This window comes from Octopus bimaculoides, chromosome 7, assembly GCF_001194135.2.
Source record: "Octopus bimaculoides isolate UCB-OBI-ISO-001 chromosome 7, ASM119413v2, whole genome shotgun sequence".
NCBI lineage: Eukaryota > Metazoa > Mollusca > Cephalopoda > Octopoda > Octopodidae > Octopus > Octopus bimaculoides.
The window spans coordinates 19,088,061-19,098,386 of NC_068987.1; the positions used below are offsets into that span (position 1 = coordinate 19,088,061).

The 10,326-nt window shown below is 36.8% G+C and overlaps 1 protein-coding gene across 3 annotated transcripts; it reads right to left on the minus strand.

The window, feature by feature from the left end:
- Positions 1–433: 433 nt before the first annotated feature.
- LOC106881372 (protein THEM6) lies at positions 434–8,782 on the minus strand. Of its 3 annotated transcripts, none has more exons than XM_052969317.1 (4): positions 8,105–8,782; positions 5,533–5,611; positions 5,169–5,368; positions 434–3,571 (listed from the first exon to the last, which is right to left on the minus strand). In XM_052969317.1, the coding sequence occupies exons 1-4, from the start codon at positions 8,114–8,116 to the stop codon at positions 3,338–3,340; spliced, it is 525 nt and encodes a 174-aa protein (XP_052825277.1). In that variant the 5' UTR covers positions 8,117–8,782; the 3' UTR covers positions 434–3,337. The 3 variants fall into 3 exon arrangements, with proteins under 3 accessions (XP_052825277.1, XP_014787221.1, XP_014787220.1); XM_014931735.2 differs by lacking the exon at positions 8,105–8,782 and adding an exon at positions 7,794–7,876; XM_014931734.2 differs by lacking the exon at positions 5,533–5,611 and having other exon boundaries at positions 8,105–8,776.
- Positions 8,783–10,326: the final 1,544 nt, after the last annotated feature.

A 10,326-nucleotide genomic window follows, 5' to 3' on the forward strand; every position in this document is an offset into this window, starting at 1 on the left:
GAGAAACCTTCTCTTGCTAATGGCATTACCAATGTTTGTGAAAAAGGTCCTGATTTGTGATCACATCCAGATTATGTATTTGGTCTGTCAAGAACTTGCCTATTAAGACAAACATCAAAATTGATCCCTATGAGATTTTACATAGAAACAGTGGGACACAGTAGCAGGTAGAGTAATGTATCAAACCTCGCTTCCAGCAGTCTTTATCAAATCCTTCAACCTTGAAATGATAATTTTAAATAAAAATACATAAAATGCAAACAAAATATATATATATAATGTATACATATTTTTACATAAAGTAATATATATATAGCATGGCCCACAGCTCATGAGCTGAAACTAGATAAAATGAAAAATTTACTTAATTAACAAAATGTACATATAAACATTTTACAAGCAAAACTAAAGCAAAACACAGAAACCATTGATGTACAATAAACGAGGGAGCTTTATAAATTAAGAGGAAGCCGATTAAGTCTGTAAGTGATAAACACTCAAAGGACACTAGGTTAAACCATTTTGGGCAAACAGATCTTCACATTAAACAGAGTTCTTTTTCAGGTTTATGACAACCACCCTTATAATTAGCTGGATACAATTATTATATTACTAGTACTTATTATATCAACCCCAGTTGATTTGAACCTCCATAGCATTTGGGAATAGACCAGTGCAATATGTAACTAAATGGGTTAAACCAAACTTTTAGAGGAAGGGGAGTGATGTGTTGTAATATTTATCATTCCCAAAGATATTATGAGTTGCAACTGTGTATCAGAACCATTTCAGATTAATTAGGTAAGAATTCACATGTATACCCATAGTTATCTATACACACATTCACACAATTGTTTTTGCCTGTTTTTCCTGTATCTATACACACGTTCACACAATTGTTTTTTCCTGTTTTATATTTGTTTATCGAATTAGTTCATAGATACGTATTCATACACAAATACATTTATAATTACATGTGTAACCTACACTAAGTCACTGACAACTCAGGTATAAAAAAAAAAAAAAAAAATCATGAAGTTTTGTATACTGATCAACATAAAGTTTTAGATCAGTAAGTATGTACACAAACTCCAACAAGGATGGCTTAAAATGGTTACAACCTATCACTGAGTTGCAGGCCAAAAAAACTGATAAAGTAAACTAAGGTTTAAAATCAAAAGCAAATGTGATTCAGTCAAACGTTACATCTAGCATGAGACCAGCAAAAGAGATTTAATCACAAGAGAAGATGAATTCGACACCTCATAACAAATCTCCTCAGGGAAAAGAGGTCACTGAGCTTTGTTTTGAATCACTGACCTAAGCCTTTTATACCGACATGATATCAAGATATGTAAGTTTGATCACAAAACAGAATGCAGCCAACTTTTCATAGCAAGCTTTCTGATTTGTGTGGTCTGCCTTAAGTCACTGGATTTTAACTTCTGAACCAGTGACTTAAGGTCTAAAACCAAATAGGTCTCATGCATTGATGTAACTGAGACTGACAAAACAGGAGAAAGAGTAGAATGAGATTACCAATTTTTTTTTTTTTTTAATGATAGGAAAATCTCTGTCCAGTCAATGTTACCAACATCACTAACCTTGAACTTAAGTTTGACCACCATAAACCAATAGTAGAAAACTTTTATACAAAGTGAAAAAAATATATTAGGAAGAATTCTTCTGTATGTTGTATTTTGTTTCATTTCTTTTTACGCCCATTTTTCCATACCATTTATTATACAGGTATTTTACTGAGGTATTGTTTTATAGCCTGATGCTCTTCCTGTCACTAACCCTTGTTTTTCAAAACATGTATTTTATTTTAATTGCATGATATCAGGGATAAACCAATGATTTCAGCATGAAATCTTTGACTTTATAAAAGACTACCATTATTTTGCTTATTCTATATTTCTTTCATGGTTTACATAAACCATTTACAACAAATCAAAAGTCATCATTGCTATCATAATCATCCACATTCTTATTACTATCAATATTAAAGTGGTGAAATGGTGATATGAAATGTTAGATCAATTGCCTTTCGGTATCTGGTTCTGTCCATCTACATTACGAGTTCAAATCCTGCCGGAATCAACAAAAACAAATACCAATCATATGCTACAATGACTCAATCAGTTATATCTCACTCTTAAAAATTTGTGACCTTATGACAAAGGGAGGAATCGTCATTGTCATTGTTGTCATCATCATCATCATCATGTATTTTATTTTATGTGCATGATATCAAGAACAAACCAATGATTTCAACATGAAATCTTTGACTTTGTAAAATCTAAATGATATAATTCAGGAATAGAGAATGAAGTTGGAATAATTCTACTTTGTAAAATAACTTTAAAAAATATATTCTAACTACTGTCCTAAGACAATGCAGTAACCTCTGGAAAACATTTCCAGCAAACAATCTCAAATTACAAACCTAAAATCTTTTGACACCAACCGTAGTTCTATGATACAAACTTATTGTTTTAAATCGACCTAAATTAAAATCTTCCATCAAATTTTCACAATCATTTAAGTTCTAAACACCAGTTTAATAATGACAGTTATTTTACCATATTAATTGAAACAAAGACAGTGTATTTCTACAGAAACATAGTAACAAAGGTTAAACCATTTTACTCAATAATATCTAATATATTAGTATTCTAAATTGTTAACCTAATTATCATTTTCATTACAGTTAATAGAGCAGAGAAAATGAAACATAGAGCTTTACTTATCTTCTGTTCAGTCAACTGAAGAGAAACTACCATTATTTAGCTTACTCTATATTTCTTTCTGCTTCACACAAACCGTTTCTAACAAATCAAAAGTCATCATTGCTATTATAATCATCAACATTTTTATTATTATTAATATTGAAGTGGTGAAATGATATGAAATGTCAGATCAGTAGTCTTTCATATTTGGTTCTGTCCATCTATATTATGGGTTCAAATCCTGCTAGGGTTGACAAATAACAACTACTAGTCATATGCTACAATGACTCAGTCAATTATATCTCTCTCTTAAAAATTTATGACAGTGGGAGAAATCCTCATCATTATCACCACCACCATTATTATTATTATCATTATCATTATTATTATTATTTGCTTCAAAAAGCAAACCAAAAGATGATTTTTCCATAAGAAAAAATATATTTGATATGTTAATGTATGAGTTAATAACAAATGTTGGTCAACAACAACAAAAACATTAAACATTTAAAAAACAAAACCAAAAAAATAAATAGTAGAGAGGTGGTCAAAAGTTTCTAAGACCTCACAGGGAAACTTAATTGGTTAATTAATTAGGTAATTAATTAATTAGTCTTCCGTAGCTTTTCACTTGACAGTTGGTTACTCTCAATCCATTTTTGTAGCTCTGGACTCACATTGGGTGCGACTATATTTCTTCCTTCAATTTCATAAATAAGGTCTTGTGGCGTGACTCCCAACAAAGCCAGGTTTATATAAACAACAGCACAGATGAACTTATCTTTTTGTCGTTCAAATACGTGTTGCAAATATATAGCTTTACTGTCCCAGGTGAGAATCTATAAGAAAAAGCAAAAGATATGAGAGAAAGGGAGTGTCTGTGTTTGTTCATCACTCACTACATACATCTGTGTGAAGGCAAATGACTTAGTGGTTATGATATTTGGCTTGAAATCATTAGGTCATGAGTTCAATTCCCAGCGACGCATTGTGTCTTTGAGCAAGACACTTTATTTCACGTTGCTCCAGTCCACTCAGCTGGCAAAAATCGAGAAGTACCTGTATTTCAAAGGGACAGCCATGCCACATTCAGTGTTATGCTAAATCTCCCTAAGAACTACATTAAGGGTACATGTGTCTGGAGTGCTCAGCCACTTGCACTTTAATTTCACAAGCAGGTTGTTCCGTTGATCAGATCAACTGGAACCCTTATTATCGTAACCAACAGAATGTCAGCTACATCCATCTCTAACCATCTACCATTCTCTGCTCACACTGTTATCAAATTACCTACTTTTCTTTCCCCACAAATTCATTGCCTATATTCTCCCTTATATTTACCTTCTTGTACCTTGAAAGTATGCTCTGGCACCCTGTCCCCATTAACTTTATGTTCCTTTTACATGGAGTAACCATATATCTCATCTGTAGCAAGACACCTGTACTTGTTCCTTTATCTTTCAACACCTCTTCTTCTCTCAAATATACTCCCACTCAATTTTTTTGTTGTTGTTGGCACTCCGTCGCTTACGATGACGAGGGTTCCAGTTGATCCGATCAACGGAACAGCCTGCTCGTGAAATTAAAGTGCAAGTGGCTGAGCACTCCACAGACACGTGTACCCTTAATGTAATTCTCGGGGATATTCAGCGTGACAAGGCTGACCCTTCGAATTACAGGTACAACAGAAACAGGAAGTAAGAGTGAGAGAAAGTTGTGGTGAAAGAGTACAGCAGGGTTAGCCACCATCCCCTACTGGAGCCTCATGGAACTTTAGGTGTTTTCGCTCAATAAACACTCACAACGCCCAGTCTGGGAATCGAAACCACGATCCTATGACCGTGAGTCCGCTGCCCTAACCACTGGGCCATTGCGCCTCCACTCCCACTCAATAAAGAGGGCTTTTTCTTTCTTTTCTTTGTCTTACAAGTAATTTCATGACTTCACTACTGCTGATGTTATGAAAAAAGCATCCAGTACACACTGTGTAGTGGTTGGCATTAGGAAGGGTGTCCAACCATTGAAACCATGCCAAAACTAACACTGGAGCCTGATGTAGCTCTGCAGTTTGTAAGATTTTTTCAAACTATCCAACCCATGTCAACATAGAAAACAGATATTAAATGAAGAAGATAATGATGATCTTACACATATGCATAGACATTGTTTTGTAATTGTAAGATGTTCAGTCCCAGTTAAGGCTCTTCAGGCAATTGCCCTTTCTTGTAGCCCTTGACTGGATTTGGTAGAGAGAGACTGAAAAAAGCCTGTCAAATATATAAATATATATATCACACATATATATATATATAGAATGCCTTTGACTATAGATCGACTTATCCCTTTCTGAAATTTCAGGACTTGTGCCTCTATTAGTAGCAATTATAGGTCTGTTGGATCAAGGGTAACCAAAGGTTGAACAACAACATCTTTTACCTTTGTCTTAATTGTGTAAATATCAAACAACTGGATGGAGCGCCTGTATCGGATGGTTGAAGCCTTCACTAACATTCGACCTCTTGTCTTCAAGCCACTGTTACGGATCCAGAACGAAAAGCGTGCCCAGTCACACTCACGAAGGTAGCGTGCATTGTTCATATGCCACTGGAAATCCATGTCTGTAGTGAGGCAGATAGCTGAGTGAAGGAAAACAAGAAATCAAAGAGAGTGGCATAAATGCTAGCAGTGGTAATGGTAACGGAAGTTATAGTAAATATTAATGTAACTACACATACATATACAAACTCACACACAAATGGGTAGACAGAAACTGTGTAAAAGCTCATCTGATAAACTGTACCTTTTCTTGAATGGTTTAAAACTTCCCTTGTAAGGCATTGACTGAGATTTACCAAGCAGTGATTTAACATGATTGGAAGCTGAAATTTCAAATGACCATAATGATTACATTTGTGTTATGGTTAGATTATAAATATGAGAAGTGAACATTACATACGTGTGTGTATGTGTGTGTGGGTGTGACTTTGCAGTTTCACGTTGAATTCACAAATGAGAGATTTATCTAGAAACTGAATAGACATTGTGCTTCACTTTTTGACTATTCCATAAAGATTTTTGGTTAAAAAAGAAATTTCAAGGAAACCCATCAAAAACATTTCCTTCTTACCTTTCCAGAAAGCTGATCTGAGAACGTGCATTCCCCATATTGATTTGGCACCTTATTACTAACAGTACTTTAGTCTTTGAACTCACCAGTGACCTGTTCTCTTTAGTACACCTGAGCATTGTATACAATAAGATCATTATCATTATTTCTCAAATTGATTTGGTCCTCATTACTGACAGTAATAGGAATCAAATTATTGGTAGGCTGTGGTTTGAGGCCGAATGTTCTCCATATTGATCTGGTATTTATTCCAAACAGCTATTACTGGTAGACTCTTGTCTGAAAATCTACATTCCCTAGATTGATATGACAGCTTCCCTTTTAGCTAATTTAGTGTCTGGTCTGAAACAGAATATATTGATCTTGTACCTATTCATCAAATAATCTAGTATCTATTCCTGATAGCTAGGTGAACTGACAAGTAGAATCTATTCTGAGGCTGAACAACCTTACACCGATCTTGTGTCTATATCTGACAATAAGATAATATTCTTGTTTAGCTAGATCATCTTTGATTGAGCAGAACTGTGAGCAGAATTATGTTCCAGCTTCGTCTTTTTATATATTCAGGACAACATTAACCAATGTGTCTTACTTTTTAGCCACTGACCCTACTTTCTAAGACAGAGAGCAAAATTTGGGTGCTATTTCTACCAGATCAAGCCACTGAGTTGAGACTCATTTGTTCCTCTGAGGTAATGTAGATGTAATAAGCATTCTGCTTAGATTCAATGAAAAACAGCCCGATTTGAAGTTCAGAAACATGTGTATACATATACAGTGGAAATAAACAGGTATATGAGTTGTCTGCGAGATAACAAACGACAGAAAGATGTCGGGTATGGGGTTAATAAATGAGAGCGAGAAGGAGGGAAGGAAGGAAGAACAGATGTTATCAAATAAATAGAAAACAATGCAAAGTTGCTTTGAAGTAAATGATAAAGCGATATATTGATCGCTTTGCCAGATATAGCCTTATATACATATGTATGTACGTATATGTATATATATATATATATATATATATATATATATGAAAGGGGGTCGTCCAAGGCAAGCGTGAGAGATAAAGGAACGAACGAAAAAAACATGAATACTTGAGAAAATACGTACATTCATACACATACATTTCTACACAGTTTGTTTATATACATACATACATACATACATACATACATATATATATATATATATATGTCCTACATACATATACATATATAAAAAGCCCCAAATGTTTTCCTTTTAATTCCTTTTTGCTACCTGCTTGACGTTTTTAGCGCAATGTTACGAGATATACTGAGTGCGCTTAGCGAGAGGGAGACAGGATGAGAACTAAGACATGCTGCAAATGATGAACTGCGACACTTACATCAACACTAGGATAACACGAGTAACAAATGATCGAGGGTTTAGGGTGCAACCCCCATAACACTTTTTTGTTACTTGGAGGTCTCTAGCAGGCTCTATTTAGACCGAAATAATTCGTAGTAGTTTTTAGAGGTTACAGTTTCATTGCTTCTCTATAATGAGTTATTATTATTTTATTACATAAGCTAGCGTTATAAATAAGACATAGCAAGTTCCAGTGCACTTCATACCTTCTATATTTTGTTTTTATCGATCCCATCGTTTTCTGGCGGAAGAAAGATGATATAATTTCTCGGTGATGTTTGACCGAATCAGTTGTAAAAATAAAACAAAATACTTTCAAGACTACAGAAGTCTAAGATGGGTAAATAAGGCAGCATTAAATTCGTGTCCTTTCCTAAGGGTAATTACAGTAGCAGGAGAGGAATGATTCTAACCAGAACTGGAAAACATGCCGAAAGCTTTAACTTTACGCTATTGTAGAGTCGAGATGACCCTTTATGCTATGGTACAGACGATGATTTAAGCTCAAATAATAACAATATTTAAAAAATTGTGGTGATTACTTTAAACCCCAAATCAATCCTGATCGAGCAGACCAACGATCAAAAACATTGTAGCTGTTACTTCCTTGTAGGTATAACCCTATTCTCTTTCTTTCTTTCTATTTGTGTGTGTATATTGCTTATTGTCAAATGTGTCCGTCATTATTTAAGACGGTAGGGGGTATTTGGCTGCTGTTTCTAGCAAATCGAGGAACCGTATGATGAGATTAGTAAGAAAAAAAAGCACTAATCAATGATAGACACTAACAAGCGCAGGGGTTATAAGAACAAAAAACAAGGTTTACTTTTTTTTTTCTTGATACGAAACATACCTTTGTAACCATCTTCCTCCATCACGTCTCTCCTGCCTATCAGCTTGGTAAGAAGGACATTTCCAGTAACGACCAGCACTGTCCGAATAAAATAGTGGACATCGAAGAGGACATAAGCTGCCAGCACGATGTAGCAACTGTAGTTCTTGAAAATGCCGCCGATTTTGGCAAAAGACATTTCGTAAATCATGGTCAGACGGCGATGCGAACCTGGGACACAGGACAGTTGGGTGGCATGGAGGGAGAAATAGAGCTGATAATTAGAAAGGTATTAGTTGTTCGTTAGCTACGGAGTGTCCGGCTGAGCTGTTCGTTCATGGCTTCTAGAGGTTGATTACAATGAGCCGGTACTGTGAGGTGAAGGAAGAGCTGGAACGTCCGTCTGAGATAGTGTAATGATGAATGATGGATGAGAAAGAGCCATCCAGTACAACAGGGAGAGAAAGGCGAGAGAAGCAGATTGGTGGTGTGAGGTAACAGGCCAGCAAATGAGGTGGGGGTGAGAGACTGAGAGAAACAGACAGAGCGAAAGAGCGGGAGAGAGTAGAAGTAGATTGGTGGAGATGAGAGGTAACAGGCCGGTAAGTAAAAAGAGGGGATTGGCACGAATAAAGGGAGGGAGAAGGAGAGAAAGAAAGACACACAGAGAGAAGAAAGTGCCAAGTTGGGGGAATGCGAGTGAAAGGAAGAGAAACAGACAGAGTAAAAGAGAGGTCAGAGAAATGCTCGGATAAGGTGAAGAGAAGGCAGAGAGAAAAGAGAAATATAGAAAGAGACGAGGGAGAGAGAGAGAGAGAGAGTAATGCTGAGAAGTAATGTACCGGTAAGTGAAGCGGTAGGGAAAGGTGGGGCGGGGGAACCGCTGCGGTAAGAAAGATAACATGATAAAGGAGAGGAGTGGGAGGAGACGGTATAAAGAGAAAGTAACTTTCCGTTTACTCCGACTGATGTACTATTGTAGTTTTAATAGGAAAGTGAAAGAGGAATTATTGCTTTCAAGTTTTGGCACAAAGCCAGCAATTTTAGGAGAGGGTATCGGTCAATGTAATCGACCTCAGTTCTTGACTGGTACTATATTTTGAAGGGCAAGGTCGACCACGGGCGAGTCTGAACTGAGAATGCAAAGAGCCGGAAGAAATGCCGCTAAGCATTTTCTCCAACGCGCTAACGATTCTGCCGGCTCGCCCCCGCTTGAAATCTGAAATATTGTACTGTCAGTAGTTGTTATTAAATTCCAGGTCAGCCTCAACGGTACTACTAAAGCAGAGCGGACCCGAACGCGCAGTCGCGCGTCCGCACTAGCTAGTCGTGAGTGGTCGATCCTAACCCTAACCCTAACCCTAAACACGTATTCATTTGCACACGCGGGTTAGGGATAGGGTTAGGGTTAGGGACAGGGTTAGGGTTAGGGATAGGGTTAGGGTTAGGATCGACCACTCAAGACTAGCTAGCGCGGACGGGTCCGCGCTGCTTTAGTAGTACCAGCCTCAACCGGGCAGATCTACGATCCAGAATCAGACCATCACTATTTTTTTGTTGTTGTATATCTAGCACAACTTAGCCCAATATATATTTCTTTTTTTAAACAAATGAGTAAAATGTGATATGAGGGAGATTTGGCTGCTATTTCTAACAGATCGAGTGACCTCAAAAACATCCCCCACACACACACTCTGTCTTTCTCTTTTCTTGCCTCAGGGTCTGTTAGTTCAGTTTGATTGCTATCTTATCAATTCCGCTCCAGCTGCGGTCAGAACAGCTTTTTCTTTTTTCGCAACTAAGACACACGTACACATTTATTACAACTGTCTGACGAACGGGAATGTGAAACTCTGAGTAACAGTTCTGTGATAATTTTGCAGCTTTAAAAATAAGTGTATACTCTTTACTCTCTTTTACTCTCTTACTTGTTTCAGTCATTTGACTGTGGCCATGCTGGAGCACCGCCTTTAGTCGAATCAAATCGACCCCAGGACTTATTCTTTGTAAGCCTAGTACTTATTCTATCGATCTCTTTTGCTGAACCGCTAAGTTACGGGGACCTAAACACACCAGCATCGGTTGTCAAGCGATGCTGGGTGGACAAACACAGATACACAACATATACACACATACATATATATATGTATACATATATACGACGGGCTTCTTTCAGTTTCAGTCTACCAAATCTACTCACAAGGCTTTGGTCGGCCCGAGGCTATAGTAGAAGACACTTGCCC

Excerpts from the sequence above, each read along its gene's own strand:
- LOC106881372 (XM_014931734.2), bottom strand. The coding sequence starts at position 8,294 with ATGATTTACGAAATGTCTTTTGCCAAAATCGGCGGCATTTTCAAGAAC. Across the intron at positions 5,369-8,104 it reads GGAGGAAGATGGTTACAAAG|CTATCTGCCTCACTACAGAC; the intron begins GTATGTTTCGTA and ends TCCTTCACTCAG. Across the intron at positions 3,572-5,168 it reads TTTACACAATTAAGACAAAG|ATTCTCACCTGGGACAGTAA; the intron begins GTAAAAGATGTT and ends TTTTTCTTATAG.